This window comes from Penicillium rubens (genome assembly GCF_028828025.1).
Source record: "Penicillium rubens strain IBT 27055 chromosome Unknown utg000003l_segment0_segment0, whole genome shotgun sequence".
In the NCBI taxonomy this organism is placed as follows: domain Eukaryota; kingdom Fungi; phylum Ascomycota; class Eurotiomycetes; order Eurotiales; family Aspergillaceae; genus Penicillium; species Penicillium rubens.
Genome location: NW_026890601.1, coordinates 3181927 through 3199683, shown reverse-complemented (window position 1 = coordinate 3199683; position 17757 = coordinate 3181927). Strand labels below are relative to the sequence as shown.

General features: G+C 48.3%; 7 protein-coding genes across 7 annotated transcripts; 6 read left to right on the top strand and 1 right to left on the bottom strand.

The window, feature by feature from the left end:
- Positions 1 to 677: 677 nt before the first annotated feature.
- Positions 678 to 1804, top strand: N7525_007434 (C2H2-type zinc finger protein; the record flags this gene model as incomplete). Its single annotated transcript, XM_061214097.1, has 4 exons — positions 678 to 748; positions 802 to 993; positions 1049 to 1128; positions 1189 to 1804. Exons 1-4 carry the CDS (start codon positions 695 to 697, stop codon positions 1802 to 1804), a joined length of 942 nt encoding a protein of 313 aa, XP_061068528.1. The 5' UTR covers positions 678 to 694.
- Positions 1805 to 2441: 637 nt separating this feature from the next.
- Positions 2442 to 2675, top strand: N7525_007433 (uncharacterized protein; the record flags this gene model as incomplete). Its single annotated transcript, XM_061214096.1, has 1 exon — positions 2442 to 2675. The coding sequence occupies one exon, from the start codon at positions 2442 to 2444 to the stop codon at positions 2673 to 2675; it is 234 nt and encodes a 77-aa protein (XP_061068527.1).
- Positions 2676 to 3103: 428 nt separating this feature from the next.
- Positions 3104 to 4389, top strand: N7525_007432 (uncharacterized protein; the record flags this gene model as incomplete). Its single annotated transcript, XM_061214095.1, has 2 exons — positions 3104 to 3667; positions 3733 to 4389. The coding sequence occupies 2 exons, from the start codon at positions 3104 to 3106 to the stop codon at positions 4387 to 4389; spliced, it is 1221 nt and encodes a 406-aa protein (XP_061068526.1).
- Positions 4390 to 4434: 45 nt separating this feature from the next.
- Positions 4435 to 5241, top strand: N7525_007431 (uncharacterized protein; the record flags this gene model as incomplete). Its single annotated transcript, XM_061214094.1, has 4 exons — positions 4435 to 4437; positions 4503 to 4568; positions 4625 to 4790; positions 4874 to 5241. 4 exons carry the CDS (start codon positions 4435 to 4437, stop codon positions 5239 to 5241), a joined length of 603 nt encoding a protein of 200 aa, XP_061068525.1.
- A 3362-nt stretch (positions 5242 to 8603) lies between these two features.
- N7525_007430 (uncharacterized protein) lies at positions 8604 to 9516 on the top strand (the record flags this gene model as incomplete). The annotated part of the gene is made up of 2 exons (XM_002566502.2): positions 8604 to 8671; positions 8721 to 9516. 2 exons carry the CDS (start codon positions 8604 to 8606, stop codon positions 9514 to 9516), a joined length of 864 nt encoding a protein of 287 aa, XP_002566548.2.
- Positions 9517 to 10571: 1055 nt separating this feature from the next.
- On the top strand, positions 10572 to 12104 carry N7525_007429 (Mitogen-activated protein kinase hog1; the record flags this gene model as incomplete). The annotated part of the gene is made up of 9 exons (XM_061214093.1): positions 10572 to 10627; positions 10688 to 10735; positions 10803 to 10932; positions 10993 to 11036; positions 11092 to 11191; positions 11243 to 11599; positions 11670 to 11748; positions 11808 to 11991; positions 12044 to 12104. 9 exons carry the CDS (start codon positions 10572 to 10574, stop codon positions 12102 to 12104), a joined length of 1059 nt encoding a protein of 352 aa, XP_061068524.1.
- A 4904-nt stretch (positions 12105 to 17008) lies between these two features.
- On the bottom strand, positions 17009 to 17471 carry N7525_007428 (uncharacterized protein; the record flags this gene model as incomplete). The annotated part of the gene is made up of 2 exons (XM_061214092.1): positions 17009 to 17325; positions 17396 to 17471. 2 exons carry the CDS (start codon positions 17469 to 17471, stop codon positions 17009 to 17011), a joined length of 393 nt encoding a protein of 130 aa, XP_061068523.1.
- Between the last annotated feature and the right edge of the window lie 286 nt (positions 17472 to 17757).

Sequence of the window (17757 nt, the reverse complement as noted above, 5' to 3'; positions counted from 1 at the left end):
CTCTCGTATAAGAGGTATCGCCGTGAAAGGTCTAACAGTCAACCTTCCAAAAGCTCTATGCCAGGAATTAGTTACCTCCACGGGTATTAGACGATTTTCCGATGCGATACACTGTTTACGCTGGGAAAAAGGTATATAGCAAGAATTGCGGAGCGAAAATAAGAAATATGGGACATATGAGAAAGGAATAGATCGAGGTATGCAGTGACATTCACGGGCTCCCTGCTTGGTCTGTTAGTACATCTCCCCACGACTGGAATAGATCAGTACAATAAGGTACCTGTTACTTGGAAGACAAAATAACAATATAATAATAATACCAGTGATAAGATAAATAAAACGATAGGAAAATCGAAATATAAATGGTAATATACTCTTCGTGCGGTCTCATCCGCGCCGATTTTTCCCTCCTTACTTATACTTAACAGGTTCGTAAATCTCGTTAAAGACACTCTTTTCAATGCTTGAGCTCCCCCCTCTCTTCTTTAACTATCTTTTGTTCTTTTTCGTACACTGTATTCGTAACACCCCGGCTACACATCCAGCCTGACCAGGAACCAATTTTTCCCCTCTTATTTCAAGGTCATCTGCGATCGCATATGTGCTTAGGTTCTTTCCCCACTTTCCCCCTTTGTTTTTGGCTTTCCTCCAAGTCCGCGCGTCTTGTGCTATTTAAGCTATCAGACCTTTTATCATGGCTCGGGGCAGTGGCCGCGACTTTAACTGCTCATGGAAGCATTGTGGAAAGGTAGGTACCTCAGCTTTTTCTACTCTTTTCCATCCTAACCTGCTGTTTTATAGTCTTTCAATCGCAAGACGGATCTCTGTCGCCATTACCGCATCCACACCAATGAGCGGCCGTATCAGTGCCCCGTAAAGGACTGTAACAAGAGCTTTATTCAACGCAGTGCCTTGACTGTACACTCGAGGACACACACTGGCGAAAAGCCCTATGTTTGTGACCACAAAGGCTGTCAGAAGGCATTCTCAGACGTAAACACCTTTTCGAATTCCGCGTGGTTGCGCATTTACTGATTATTTCTCATAGTCCTCGAGCGTGGCCCGCCATCGCCGAATCCACACTGGTAAGCGGCCATACATATGCCACGAGCCTACGTGCGAACGGAGGTACGTATTTTGGGTGGAAATGGTTGTGGCACTATTCTAATCGTCTTGTTGAGTCCGCAGTTTTTGTCGCAAGACCACGCTCACCAAACATCAACACCGCTCTCACCCTCCAGGGAGCTTGCCCCGACCATCCTCAGAAGATGCGACCTCCGAGCACTCTTCCCACCAAATACCCTTATCATTCTCGGTCCCGATTGAGCGGTACATGATCGGCCAGCAAGCTTGTTACCCGCAATCGGCGACGCCAATTCATGAGTTTTACTCGCCCCAGAGTGTGCCGATGGGCGTCGTGCCGGTTCAAGGAGTTGGTCCTCCGATCGTGGCCCAGGCTGTACCCGGAACCTCGGCGGTACAAATGCCACACGCTCAACAGCCGCACTCGCAACAACACGCGCATCCACAACAACAACAACAACAACAACAGCAGCAGCAGCAGCAGCAGCAGCAACAGCAGCAACAGCAATACGTACAAATGATGCAACAGCATTACGACACGAGTCCACGCGCCAACTCCCTCCCTGGACAATACCAGCACCCGTCTTTTCAAGGCCATCAACTGCCTCCCGAACAGCCAATGATGGTTTCATACCATCCAAACTATGCGTACAAACCCCCAGGCCCCCGCCTATTTAACCAAGCGGAGAGGACTGATTGGGGCTTTCTGGGAGTAGGGTAAGAGGAAATTATACCTAGATTTGTGGACCGAATGCCTGTTTAATGCCCGTTACGACTTCCGTGCTTTCTCCGGCTGTGCCTTTCTTTCCCATTGAATCGCAAAGCAGAGATTCGTATCTGTTTGTGATTCTATGGCCCTTTGTCTCTGCTCCATCTCTGGGTTCTGGGCGGTTTTATCATGGATCCCCCCCCCTCGCGAGATCATGCTATTTTTTTCTATATATTGTCACTTTAAACGGAGGCAAAGGTGTTTTTCTTCTTGGCGAATCTTGAATCTTTTCTTGATACCTGGACATGGCGTGCTTTTTTTTCTTCCAAATTCCCCTTTTTTGTTATATTCCCTCTGTCTGTATCGTCTATTTCACCCAGATGCCGAATGACTTACCAAGACGGTCATTCCTATATTGCGTAAGGTTTCCGGGTCTATAGAAAATGTCAGCAAAGCTACATCCTCCGAAAACAGTTAAATAGCGGCCATGGCCGCAAAGGCTCTCAATCCCACCATTTAATTATCGAAAGTTAAAAAACGCTTCGCCATCAGAGGAGATCAAATGCCTCCACAGAGAAGACCAGTGGCGCTGCAGAGCCCCTTCCTATTACCAAATGTTTACCGAGGTCAGCCCCTGGGGTGGAGTATCATGACAATCCTGATTAACATCGGCTCAGACATACAACATCCAATTCAACGAGTTGAGGGCATCATTACGAGCATATATGCTGAAATGTGGAGAATGCAGCAGAACCACATTCTCATGCTGCAAAACCGCGACAACATGCTGCGGGCTTACGCGAACGAAAATGCCAGTTTGGAGGAGCAAAATCGGTCTTTGCTTGAACATGTCAAGAGTCTTCAGCGAGAAAATTGGTCCTAGAGCTCAAGCACAACAAATTGATGTCCGAATGGGTGAAGGAGAGGCTACAGTACCCAGGGAAACCCGATGCAAAGCGACCTGAGACCTGCTTGATCAGATCTGATTGACCGGATTTTGCATCAAACTCTGAGGTACTCGGAATAACCAGCTTTCAATATTTTCACCCGCGAGCCTGTGAGTAGGAAGAAGAGGTACACAGAAGGGTTAACGACGCCATCACTGGGTGTCAACGGGGGATTGCGTCGAAAACTGAGCGTGTAACAGTCCGTTTGAGCCCGCAAGAAATGTGCCGAAGAAACCGCAGCCACCTCATTACTCATGGCCACAAAGCCAAGTTACTCACTGGAATAGCAATAGCTGTAATACAATAACCATGTTTTACTATAAGAATAAGTGGTCTTTCCCTCTAGCTTGGCAAAACGAACAGAATGCCCCCAACCGGGTCAAAGTGGTATCGATGGATTGCTGATACATCTCTCCCCAACTTATATGCCACTTCAGCCGCTATAATCATAGCAATTTGCTTGATCTATTGGCTTGCACGAGATGTGTGGCTCTGGGTGTGGACAAGACGCCATGTGATCTCCCGTCGCCCCTTCCGATCGAAAACGATAGGCTCTTGGAGGCGACTTGTCTTCGTCCACCTGCCAAAATGCCTGCGTTGGCTTGACATCCCCAACTACCGGGAAGCACGCAATCTGACTGTCATGCTCACGGCAAACATTGTTGGCCTCCGGCTTAGAGCCCATTCTTGGGCGGAAGCACAGAAAAGGGCTGGCTCTTTGGCAGTCATCAACGTCGTGCCTTTGTGCACCGGTATCAGCTTTGGACTTCTGGCGGACCTGCTCCACGTGGACCGCCAGATACTCGCGTGGTTTCACCGCTGGGTAGGTCGCATTTGTGTGCTCCATTCTCTGGTTCACTGTTCGCTGCTTGTTGCTGTCGCCAGAACGATGAACCTGGCGACCTCACGGCACATTTTTCCAATAGCCGTAAGCTAAAGATATCCCGAGGCTAAGTGTGCCTATTGCGCATATTAACATCTCATCAAATATAGGCCGGTTGTGCTCTCTTTCTCGTGGTACCGGCTACTTGTGCGGCGGTCCAACGGCGATACTTGCAGTTTGCGTTGAAATGTCACTACCTTCTTGCAGCAACGGCGATTGGCGCGCTTATATACCATCTCGTGGAGCGGCAGTCACTGTATCGGTGGTACCTAGTAGGCGCCATCTGCCTGTGGTTTTTCATCAGCGCTGTTGTCTGCATAATGGCCGCTTGGAATCACAAACCTTGGGGATCTTCCCAAAAGGAGGTAGCCATGAACTCGGTGAGCCATTTTCTCTGGCTGGATATAGAACTACCCCTCAACCGAGCGATCCGCCCCGGCCAGTACGTGCAGCTTTGGATGCCACGAGCCGGCTTTCGGGCTTTCTTTCAGCTCCCTCGGTTGTATGTTGCATTCTGGGAAAATGGACCAACTCAAAGAATAGTCCGCATGGTAGCGGAGCCGCAACCCGGGCTTACGCAAACGCTGTATCACGAAGCGCTGAAATCCTCGGCCAAGAAGTCAGTTATGATACTCGGACCCTACGGACACCCTCTCAATTTCTACCGGTTCGGTACAATCCTCTTCGTCGTGGAGGATATTGGATTTCTTTTCGAGCGCTTTCATACATTGAGATGTTGGTCGAGGCAAGCCGCAGGCGCGAAGTGATGGTGCGAAAGCTAGAGGTTCTCTGGAAGCGCCAAGTTGGCAAAGATGGTATGTTTCTATCTTGGACAAGTACGTTCGGGTCAAGGAGCCGCCTGCTGATCGGGATTTCCCAGAGAAATCCACAATGGGTAAATGAATGGATACAAGGTCTTTTCAATCGCGACTGGAGAGCGTTCAAGGTGAATTTTCTGCTAGTGCAACTCATCTGAGACGTCACGATCTGACCATTCTCCAGATTTTGCAATTCAGCATCTACTGCCCGCGTACTCAGACAGGACCCCAGAAGAATATTTCCTACGAGTATGCCGAAAGGATTTGCTACTTTTATGGCTCGGTCAAAATCGAGGAAGAAGTTGAACAGTATCTCAATAACCACCAATGCGGAGCTGTGGCCGTAGCGGGTGAGTTTCCGAATTCCAACCTTCACCCCCTATCGTGGGCTGAATAACAAAGTTCTGTGCTTACGGTGCTTACCCCTATGCAGTATGTGCGGGTCCGTCAATACGTGAGGCCGTGGCGAAGACTGTACGGCTACGCACAGGAAGAAGAAATCTCCAGCTAATGGTTTTCGACCCCGATATGAGCCCTGCGCCGGATGGACTTGTAGATTCACTCAGCAGCGACGAGACTCCAGCTGGCAGCCCGGATCCACCACAACAACTTTTGGGAGTAGGCGAGGATAGGCATACTCACCAAGTACGACGATTCCTAGCGGGCAGCAGCAAACTACAGTACCCATCGCCTAAAGGAATCTATACGGGAGCTGGAAACGTCGAAATGAACAACCACTCAAAGTGGGTGGAAAGTAGATTGGCACAAGGGCGCAGGAAGCCTACAACCACTGAGCTATGACATTGTACCAGCTTTATAATGCTTGCAGCCTCAGCGTATTAACAGGTTGTGCAGCTTACTGGGAACCATATCTTCTGCTGGAAGTTCGTATATCACCGGGAAGGTGCCATGGGAAGCTTGGAGCCTGGCCTTGTTCGCCGCACAACTGGTTCGCCTTCGCGAGCAGATCCCTTCTCGAGGGAATATTGGTGGATATCTTAAGTGGTTGGTATGATAGAAAGACGATCGCCGACCATGGCAAAGCTGGCAGCGAAGCGCGCCAGTCTCGGGTAGGGCGGTGTGTGCATTTCGTCCCGCAGATCCAGCACACTCCACAGGAGGCACCGACCTGCCTTCTTTTCGAGAAGATTTCAAGGGATAAAAAGATCTCTTGGCTCCATTGCTTAGAATATTAGTATTTGCAACGCATAGATCATGAGCTCCTCATACTTTGCATCCATCCACAACTTAGTGCCCATAAACCAATCATCGTCGTGTGCGCAGAGAGCTTAGTTGTGGGCTTCCAAGGCTTCCAGAGAAAAGCAAGGCCAAAGTTGCACTGGTTATAAAATATACAAGAAAATATAGAGCGAGGTAGACCTTGTTCATAGAAGCGTTTCCACCCTAAGTCAAGCGGCATGGTTGATCGCACGCGAATCTTATTTCATCCTTAGAACCCAGAAACACACTCATAGTTTTGGGTTGCAGGAATAGAGCAGGAAAAGAACGTCTCTTCGCGATACTGTACAATGAAACCGCTCAACTCTGCTTCGCTTGTTATCGGCCGGTTGGACCGTAACGTTTGAGGCCCACGAATGCGAACACGTGCTACACCTCAATATGGGTTGCGTCGACCAACCTACTTCACCATTGGCCCTCTGAACTTCTGGCATAAGGGAAAGAAGTCGGTACAATCAATTGCGATAGTTATGGTGTCTGCCAAGTCTACCGGTCATTGTCTTGACCGACCGTGAGTGGAATCGCCGCATGTTATAACACCCCCCTATTTACCTGTCACCGGTTCTCCAAATCCCAAAGACCATATTCCTTATGTATCTAAGTGTGGGAAAAGTGAACCTATCAAGCTTCTACAATTATCCAGGAAGGAGAGGTAACGGCAGGCAGCTCTCTGTTCATTGATTTTAGGAAAGGGACCCCAAAACACTAGAAGAAGGCTGCTTTAATGATCGGGTCCGAGTAAGCAAAGGCGCATAAAGTATTGCCACGGAGGAGCACACGCCCGTACGGATGTGTACCCAGCCAGCCCATGGCCAAACATTAATACGGAGAAGGATGCCAGCCTATGCTGACGGGATGAAATAACCCCACTGGCGAAGTAAATATTTCTATTTGAGCGAACAAAAGAGAAATGAAGGGAGAAAAGGTTCGAGTATTCCTAAGAGCGGACGGACGCGAGAATTTGAAAGCGAAATGGCAGGCGAAGCTTGGATCGGCGGTGATAGGCAAACCTTGAGATCAGAGTATTCAGAGTTCCCAATTTCCAACTATGTTCTGTACAAAAATCTATGGATCAAGGAACGGCATTGGCATAGAAGGGTGAATGCGAGATAAGGGTACCGAACTCCACTGGGTAGAATTGTCTGTGATCTCTAGCCGTGGCCAGATAGCTAACTGAAACCGTGATTGTCCAGCGCTTGTTATGTTTCCCACTGTAGAATGTCATCTCGACTGTTTCAATGGGGTAGCGTTACATTATTCTGAAAAAGTCTGCTAAACCGAAAGAACTTCCAAGTATGGAGAGCTATTGCGTTTTGTGGTTTACGAGGGGGGTCGAGTGAGCTTGATGAGCCTTCCCTCTTTACTTAGAAATTGCTTTGCCGCAACTGTGCATTGCGAGCACTCACCAACCAGCTTCCCTCTATATTGGCCCAAAAAGCTTTAGGGGCTCGGCGAAGGTGTAATTACGCGACACTCATTTTAACATGACGGGCTGATTGTGAATGACATTCGGTATGCGGCTCCTAACAAATAAGGATGCTCGCGGTAGTGGCACCCACGATTGAAGAACTTATAGTCCATAAGTAAAAGAGCTTCGCACTTCACTAGCTTGCTGTTTTGCACCTGACAAGTGTCAGTTTCGATCGAAGCATGTATCTAAGAAAGGTCTTCAAATGTTCTTGGCTCACGACTCGGCGGTTGCGATTAAACAAGGGCGATGTTATCCACCGAAAATCCCTTCTCGAAATCGCTGGCTGGTCTCAAGTCTGAATTGGTCAATCAGCGTGTGGAAAAAGATTGGGGATTTTCCCGGACGAACCACCACAGAGCTTGAAGAAAAGATAAAGTTGACGACGTGACCCAGCTCAAAGCCCAAGCAACGCATTTAGATGTGAAAGGTTGCCGAGTTCGTCGTTCCTGGCATACAGTTACATCGAAAGAGGTGAAGTGGGGATATATGGGGCACGCCAACAAGAGTGTGAGCTGCGTTCGGCAGATGAGCCCATCTCACACCCCTCTCCACCCACCCATACCCAACCTTCCGCTCAGCGTCTGACTTAACCAACCGCTCTCTTTGGATGAAGGAAGTTACCGCGTAATACCGCTTCGGTAATCTAGCACAATTACGATTGTTCAATTAATTTTAACAAGGTTTTACGATCGCTCAACACTATGTCGGATTAAACAAGTCCATGTCGCTGAACCGGGCTTTCATACGCGAAAGCGCACACATAAAAGTGTTGCATGATATATTTCAATCCTGCCTTGCAATAAATATGTATATATATTTGCTTGATTTGGTTATTTCGCGGGGACGCGGCGACCACCCGAACCGGACATCACGTGGTTTCATCTGACAAACTCAGTAACTTATCTGCTACGTTCCGTCATTCTTCTACGAAGGTGACATCCTCCTCAGAGAAGGCAGAACGCCAAAGCTCGACGGTATCAGTGCGTGGTGATTTAGGCGACGATATTATCCCCTAGGACCGAGTGTGACATCTCTTCTAAGTAGAAACCAATGATCTAGACTAATCAGGAATCGTGTATTCTGTGGATTTTACAGCTGGGAGGCCAACTGCAGGCGACTTTCAGATAATTGAAGAACCACTAGGACGGTACATATATACTAAACGGACATCTTTAGCTTCGTTTGAGCCTTTAATGGCATCCGAGAATGGGGTCAACTCACGATGTGGTGGCTGGAGATGCAGAGCCATGGTCCTTTTCCGGACGCCGAATCTTGCTCGTCTGTATTCGTTGAATTTAGGTTCGGGTGTAACAATGGCCGGTCTAAGCTCTGACACCTGCCTTTCTTTTCTCATCCCCACCCTTTCCCTCCGCCACATATAGCTGTCTACAACCCCCTGTTATTAGGTCGAGGGAAGCTAACTCTGATTATCTTGCTTCCACTGAACTTCAAAATGCCCTTGTCGGATCAAGGTCTACACTTCTATCCAATTCCCCGTTCGCCGGAAGAAAACCAGGAGAGGTACGTGAATTCAATTGCTAGCAAAAAGAGCCCACTAACAGTTTTGCAGAGCTTTTATCGCTGCTTCACGGCGAAAAGACCGGAGCTTGGATGCTCGGGTGAAGTCAGCCAATCGCGCTTCGTCGCTGCACAAACGTCGCACTGGCAAGGCGTTTCACATCACTAAAGAGATTGTTGAGGAAGAGGGCATGTACGAGGAAGTCGACGAGCGTTATCAAGCAAAGCGAATCCTCATGCGGCAGACCCGAACCTTGCAGATCAAAGAGCAATTCTACCGCCACTTGCTGGCTGGCTTTCCAGGCCGTCCCAAATTTCACTCGAAAGGACCCTCCATCGCAAGTCGGCGCGAAAGCAACTTGGCGTTCCGCCCATCGATGGAAGGCAACCTGCCGAAGTTGAGATTAGATTTATCAAGCATCAATTCATCTATCTCGTTTGGTGTGGCTGCATTGGCAAGTACGACGGCAAGTGCTGATAGCTACGTCCCGTCGCCTAATGCGTCATTTGACCCTACAATGCAACCGTATACACCCTGCACAAACGACTCAAAAATTCCTTTTACTATATCAGCCACACCAATCTTTTGCGACGACTTGCCGGAAGATGCCCAACTACGTGGAACAAACATTTGCACCAGCGTGGAGTACCGCGGCCATCCAACATCAGCAGACCCCTGCCTCGGACCAACCCTTACGGACATCCGTTCGGTTAAAAAAAGGCAGCGGCAGATAATGCACCAGGCCCGGGCACCCATCCATACTGCCGCCCAGTTGCTCCTGTTCAGGGAATGCCTCGCATCTGCCCCAGAGTTACCTCTGCAGCACCCGGCTCCGCCGCAGCGCTGACCTCTTAGGCTCAGTCTCACGCCCCACTAGTGTATCTCATACCCACTCTCTTGTGGGTCAATGTCGAACTTCCAGCTCCCTCTATTCAAGGCCATAATATCTGTCTCATCCAGTTGCCGCCAATCTCTACCGTCAACTCACCCCAGTCCAAGGCCACATTCGCAGGTACAGAGGCAATCTTGGATTCCTGCCCGATATGCAGTCTGCCCTTGGAGACTGCCAGTGCTGTTCAGGCCACCATGTCACCCATCATCATCAAGGTGGAAGTCGACGGCATCACGGTCTTACGACGATCCGTACCTTGACTCCGGCCAGTTTAGCCAGCTAGTTCGGCTTTCTTGCCGTCTCATAATTCTTACTATCTATTACCCCCACTTCAATAGGTGAATCTTGTTGTGCAGGGCATTTATTAGCTAAATTTCCATGTTGTTTTCCTATATCGTATTTACCTCTCTTGCACCCATAGAAGAAAGTTGAGCCTATGGTTTCGGATACAGGTTCTAGAAGGTTGTAAGCTCGAAAGCAAGGCCCGTAATGCGCGACTTCCCTCGTAAACATTTTCAGGTGATAATTCGCATTATTGGCTAGCTGCGATGGCAAGTCTGAAACCAATCTTATTGGCGGATGGTCGATAGTCACGCATGGGCACGAGAAAATAGATACTATGTCTTTCAAATGGCGAGCCAGCCGATCAAAGAGACAGGACTTAGGCTGGCTTGTCCAAACGTCTACGCGAAGACGTCTCTCCGCCACAGCAGCCGACTGGGCTGATCTATTGTACCAGCCCCTGTGGAATACTCCAAGGCAAAAGCTCGGATATTAGGTCGATGATTGCGTTTTCGCTTCTGTTTCTTCTTGGCGGCATTTAGTCATTTACGCAGAAACCTCACATGACCGGTCGCAAACGTCATCGTTGGTCTGCACCTTTCACATACAGAGCCCCACATCCCCTCCGCCGTCACTACCCTTTCCACTTTAGGTGTTACTTTCCGGTGTTTCTCCGTCCCCTCCCATAGTCTCCCCTCCATGACACGCCAGGGTTTATTTTTTTCATAATGGCGGACTTCATCCGGTTCCAGATTTTTGGCACCACCTTCGAGATCACTAGCCGGTTCGCATTACCCTTGCAATTCCCCCGCTGGGGAATCGTTCGCTGAGATTTGGGTTCGAGGTATATGAACTTGCAGCCGGTGGGCACTGGTGCCTTCGGGCTGGTCTGGTATATTTCCCATCATGCTATCGCGCATTGCGATATTTCAGGGGCCGGACTGATGTGTCCTACATAGCTCAGCGCGAGACCAATTGACTGGTCAGCCGGTCGCAGCCAAGAAGATCGTGAAGCCCTTCAGCTCCTCCGTCCTGTCCAAGCGCACCTACCGAGAGCTGAAGCTGCTCAAACATCTTCGGCATGAGAATGTGGGTGTCTCCCGCCTTCTTTCGGGGCTACCGCGCTTGTTTTAACTAACATCCCTGCAGATCATCAGCTTAAGCGATATTTTTATTTCTCCCCTCGAAGATATGTACGTTTTTCTCCATCCACCGAGGGTGTGATGCGCAGAATGCTAACAGCTACAGCTACTTTGTGACCGACATACTGGGAACCGATCTCCACCGCCTCATGACTTCTCGACCTCTCCAGGAGCAATTCATTCAGTATTTTCTTTACCAGATCCTCGCAAGTCTTCTACTAGATAAGACAGCGCATGGCAACTGACGGTATTTGCAGCGAGGGTTGAAATATGTCCACTCTGCCGGCGTGGTCCACCGAGACCTGAAGCCCGGTAACATTCTCATTAATGAAAACTGTGACCTAAAAATCTGCGATTTCGGCCTGGCACGAGCCCAGGACCCACGGATGACCGGCTATGTCTCAACACGATATTACCGGGCTCCCGAGATTATGCTCACCTGGCAGAAGTATGACGTGGAGGTGGATATCTGGAGTGCAGGCTGCATTTTCGCCGAAATGCTGGAAGAGAAGCCGCTGTTTCCCGGGAAGGACCATGTAAACCAATTTTCAATTATCACAGACCTGCTGGGAACTCCCCCAGATGACGTGATTCAAACCATCGGCAGTGAGAAGGTGAGTTGTTCTCCACTTATTTTCCGAGTGACGGGATTATGAGACTTTAGTTAATCCCTCTTGTGTACAGACCTTGCGATTTGTCAAATCCTTACCGAAGCGCGAGCGTCACCCTCTGGCAAATAAGTTCCGGAATGCCGATGCTGATGGTATGCGACACCCCGGCTGTCCTTCCCTACCATATCGTTACCATGCTGACTACTTGCAGCCGTGGACCTGCTTGAGCGGATATTGGTATTTAATCCGACTGAGTGGATTCGAGCCGCAGAAGCGTTGACACACGAGTACCTGGCGCCCTACCATGATCCGACGGACGAGCCGGTCGCCCAGGAGAAGTTTGACTGGTCATTTACCAATCTTGATCTACCTGTGGACACCTGGAAGACTATGATGTAAGTGCTTGACATGCGTGTCGCTTCATTAGAATGCTCATAATGTCAACAGGTACTCAGAAACTCTCGATTTCCACAACATCGACCACGACAATGTGGCTCCGGTCAATTGAAAACTCGTGACTTCTATCGTCAATGTCGACATGGAAAAGCGCGTAAGCACATCGAGATAAAACACGTACAACAAGTTGCCGATAGCTATTTGACAGGAGTGAAAAGAAGGCAAACGGGCTAAGGAGTCAAAGAAGTATTGTATTTGACCGGGCAGGTGGGAGCAAAAGCTATGATTAGTCGAGGGTGGCTAATTGAGCATAACTAAATTAGTATATTCAGTGGTGCGCAATCAATACGTGCAAAGGTCTGTAATCTGGAAGTAGAATTGGGTGCCCAACTAACATTGCCTCCACTAGTTTGTTGTAGAACATACTATCATGGGGATATGGATCTTTTGAGGCCAAACAACAGACCGAAAGATTAAAACTGATTGGCAAAACACACAAGGCGCACGAGTATGGGAGGCGATCTAATGTGGACCCTGTAGTGGGAATAGTTTTCAAAATTCTTATGTACGCGTTAGTGGCATTCCCTGTGCCATGATACGAAGAGTGTCGTCTATGTTCCTGATGTTTACTTACTGACATGGAAGATATGCGAATCGGCACGTGCCTCGATAGTCATTCCGGCAGCTGAGAAGGACCCCAGCAGAACTCGGAGTCTCCGTCGCCCTGTCTGGCAAATGGCAAGATCGTTAAACACAGCAAGGCCATGCGCCTGTTGGTTGGAAGGGAACTGTATATTAGAGGTCAAGCTTCCTTGTAGTCCCCCGCTTGTTCTTGTACCGTATTCGTCGACAAGAAACACATTGACAGCAAATGCTTGCGTTGACGCTCTTGAGGGTCTATTGGACTCTCCGAACATCACTACAACGGATACAGTAAGAGAAGCGCCATGCTGTATGGTGAGAGGGGGCTCCCGTGAAAATTTGATAATTGAGCCATAACCAAGCGAACATCCCTGCCCTTTACTAGGCTCTAACATCATATGCTGCTTTTCGCGTCTTTGGCCGGTGTGCGGTGGAAAGAATTTTTATAAGATGAAGTCTGATAGGGCAGGTAGCGCTGAGGGAAAATGCAGATAGATAGCAACTAACTGAACCTGTCTTAACGCATAACCAATGTGTTCATTATCGGACTTCGACTTTGCATTTGTAAAAAAATCAAAAGATTGGGAGTGATCGGAAGTTTCAGCATGAAAGAGGCTGTGTGTGGCTTCCATAATTGTAGGCTGTACAACTCGTAGTAAAATACTACGTAGGTATCAAGGTCGTTCCAGCTTCTTCAAATCCCGTTCAAATCCCGACCCGTACATGTTATTTCGTAAAGCTGGAATTCAGCGCCAATCGCTTTTCCGGCCAATAAAGCCATTTTCATATGCAACTTGAGGTCGCTGCATCCGCATTTTCGTATTTGTGTTCGTTCCATGACCTTCAATAATTAACGCGTCCAATCGAGGTATCTCCACACTAAGCCAGCGTCACCGACAGCAATTATATGTTCGGTATAAAAAGGATCGCCCCCGAGAAACTTAAATTTTGAGCAATGGGCAGACGATATGCGTTAGCAGGTTCGGAGAGAGGTACGTTCCGGTTTGCTTCTCCAGCCGGTTTATTGTGGGACCACTCTCTGCGGCCCCACAACCCGGCAAACCAAATTTCGAGCCCTTTAGTAATCACACACATGTGGTCGACCAGAGAAGGTAGCACCGTTTGCAAATCGAGTTCCCGCCCCGTTGAGAATAATGGCGCGTCGTGAGACAGGCCTCGCTTAGCTGTATTGATTATGATACCCGGGAGCTGTACGAATTATCCGCTAATCAATCTATGAGATTTTCAAATTCACTATAACCCAAGAACACTGTATCATGTCTAGCGCCAACATGTGTGCGGTTGGGCGAGATAGACGGAAAACCAGTCATTTAGGGGCTAGAAGGCATGTCCAAATACGTTCTTATTACCCCCGCCCGGCTGCGAGGGGTACCGTGTACTTGGTAATTGAGCCTTCCTATGATGTGTACGTTACTCTACATATATTCGTCAAATTGCCATTGCATTCTACCCAAAGTGCATGTATATGGTGGAAGTAAGTTTATATCCGGCGGCTCAGATGCCATTGCTAAAATACAGTATTATTAGAACCAAACATATAATCAACATCAACATCTCCGCCTAAATGGTCTGACTAAGACTCAACTGTTCAACGCACTCAAAGAAGAGCCCCAGCTGTACAAAGACCAGAAGTAACACCAGCAACTTTACCGGACAGTTTCTGAGCGGTGCCAGTGCAAATAGGAGAAGTAGAGCCGACGTGGTTGCAAAGAGCTACTCCCAGAGCCAGCGATCGACTTACAAGGAATAGGCATATGTTCTTCTTGCCAGCCATACGCACAGCAGCCATGCCACTCAGAGTTCTATAGCAGTATTCTCTTCAATCTATCAATACAAGCAATACCAGCTCTACAGGAAAGGTGTGAGGAAGCACATAACAAAATTCGAACGTGAAATTTAATGTAAATTACCTCGACGATAGCAGGACCAGCAACGATATTGTCATCAATCGCCTGCTTGTCCCTTAGTCAGGACGACGTAGCTCTGTCCGGCAACGCCTTTAGGAACAGTGACGGGGAACTTTCTATCACCTATAGACTTGAAAGAAGCCTAAACTGGACCGGTGACGGTAGTGAAGGTGGCGTGAACGTCGCTAGTGTTTGTGTTAAAGAAGCCGCCGGCTATCAGATTTACCTACGAGCATATTATTACGGCGTCTATCGAGCTTATCGTGAGCGCAAGGAAGGCCTTCACGGGTAGCGCGCCGTTAGTGGAGGGATAGGATACGACGAAGGGAAAGGTAACGGTGTACACCTCATCGAAATCTAGAGGGTTGTCGAAGGCCTAGAAGAAGGAAACTTTGCCGAGCGCGGTGCGTATATACGCGCTATATCGGGCTTTCGTGGTGAGGATGCTAGCGGCCGCTATAAGGTAGGTTTCGCTTATAGTAGAGGCTATAGCTCCGAGGTAGGCACTAATATAGATATCTAGAGAGGTTATTAGTAGTTGTTGTTAGTGTGACTAGACTTCTTCTTACCCTTAAGAAAGCTGGTAAGGGCTAGGAAGTTATTAATATCGGTGGATAGGAAGTTGTAGGTGTAGCGGGCAACGGGGAAGGCACCGGTAACTAGAGAATGTCAAAATATTGTTCTTTGTTTCGCGATTTGAACTATAGGGACATACATTTAAGCGCGGACGTTAAGAAATCCACGTGCTCCTTCTCATCGGAAGCAACCTCATTTAGGTGGTATAGAAAGAGACCTTAACGCCGGCCTTAACGAAGTCCTCCTGAGTGTAGATTTTAGGACTCTCCTCACAGAAAGACGCCCCGAGATGCTTAAGGGTAAGAGTATAGTTGAAGATATCGGCTAAAGAAGATGCTTATTAGAGGATGAGCTGTCTATTCATTTGATAGATACGTGCCGTCTCTAATAGCACGCCTCAATACAGGGCCGGCATCGCGATAAAAGCACCGGTGAGGTGAAGATTGGTCAACTTTATTATGTGGCGTAGGAGCGCTTCTGTTGCGGAATGGAGGTGTGGCTCTAAGTGAGGATGATCAATCTGCTTCGCAAGTACAGGGACACATTTGATAGATGGTCTGCCAGAAATTTGGGGACCTGATGCATGAGCGCTCGTTTTGAGCTCAGGCATCAGGATTGCATGGCCATACGGAGACTAGGTCATTCTTCTCCTTGTTTTGTAGGTCTTCTACCTTATATTGTTGGAACCCCAGGCGTAAGACTGAGATTGACGGTAGGTGTTTCAAATTGAGAGGTAAATGTTTAAAAGAAGGCTCAGACGGGCGTCAACAATAACCACGACAGGGACGAGAGGAAGGCCCAGGCGTCACGCGATGTCACCTGCGGGGCGCACTGTGGATCAAACATGAGTAGCTAGAGCACCATATCCAGGCCGATTACGCCAAAGGGGGATATAATGGCATAGCTTTGTACGTAAGAAGTTTAACGAGTGCACGGGCGATTAGTCTGGAGTCGTGAGCGAGAGAGAACGGGGAGCCAGACTAGGACCGAGAGCGAAAGCTAGTATGAGACCAAAGCGGAGGGCTCCACAAGATTTTGGTTACCGGTATTTGTAGTTTTTCATCAACTGATTATCGTATTCGACTAGCTAGCTGGGCCGCTTTATTCGTGTTGATACGTAGTTATTCTGAAATTTCGCCAAGACTCCTAGTATTTTATTATACAATAATGGTCTGAATTTAACAGCCTGGTGGGGCACAGTTAGTAAGCAGAATGCATAGAGAAAAAGTCACATGTTCACAGGGTACAAAGACAGTATCATCCCGTATCTTGACAGAAGCCCATCATGTCAAGGCAGACGTCCACAAAGGTAATTTAAGCTACAGTGTCTCTTTTTTATGTGGCATTGACATGCTAACAATGTATTAGAAGCCGCGAAGAACTAGATGGGCGGACATGGACGTGAAATTGCGATCTGAATAAATGATGCATTAGAAATAATGACGGCGCCAATCAGGCGGAAGAAGCGGGGTTTGAAATCGAGAAGATTTACCTAAGGTATCGACCTTTGCCAAATCAAAACCCCACAGCATCATCTGCGGAGCGGAAAATCTGTTCGACGTTGACAACTGGGTTGAGTCGAATTACCAAGGCAAGATACTTTCGTTGATGAAAAAGAAATATGTTCAGTCTGTTTTTGGCTGTCTTAAGAACAAACAGCGCAATTGGCAATTGATAATGATTTACAGCTTTGTTTCATAACTAAATGGTAGACTGAGGACTTAAGCCGCATACCGCAATGGTTTCAAGGCACGGCATGTGAAACGGGAATACAGAGTGCTGTAAAACTTGACCACGTTGAAAGCCAATATGGGTGCTGGTAATTGAGAATTTGTGCCGGTCGATGCGAAATCCCAGCTTGTTCGCTGCATCAGAGCGATGAGTTGCCAGTGGGTTTTCCAGCCTGAGGGATGAAGTGGCTGCTGCCAGCTATGTTCCCGCGGCGATTGTTATCCGGATCTGATTCAACCCTCTGCTCAGGCTTATCCGCTCCGGGATTGTGGATTCCTGCAGGCTTTCCAGCCTGAGGCATGAAGGGATTGCTGGCAGCGACATTCTCGCGATGACTGCTATCCTGATCTGAACTCACTCTGGGGTCCAGCGTGTTGGCAATTCCATTATTGTGAAGACCACCTTTGCCACCTTTGCCATAATTGTGTGCATATCCTAGATGAGCGTCGGGGCGTTCTGGCTTCCTGGGAATTTAATTAGACCTGATAAGTGTATACAACAACTGAAGCAGAGAGGTGAACTGTACCGCTGTCGACTCGAGGGTCAAGTTTATTAGCAAGCTTGGAGTGGTGAGGTCCGCCGTTTCTCGACTGGTCCGACATAGCTAAGTGTGGTGCCCCGCAGTGGTTATCAATATAGGATTAAGTAACTACGCTCATCCCCTGAGCGGCATTATATATGTCTTTTAGATCGTTTGCCGATTACGTAGAGGTGACATCGGCAAATTCACAGGAAAATCATCGGGATCGCCCGCTTAGTCATGCAGAAGTAAATCTACCAAATTCGTAGATTATTGGCCCCTAATGGGCTTTGCTAGCCCAGAAATAATTTTCCCATTGTATTTCTACTGTCGAACCATACGTATGACTGATTCGTAGTTGGTCCGCA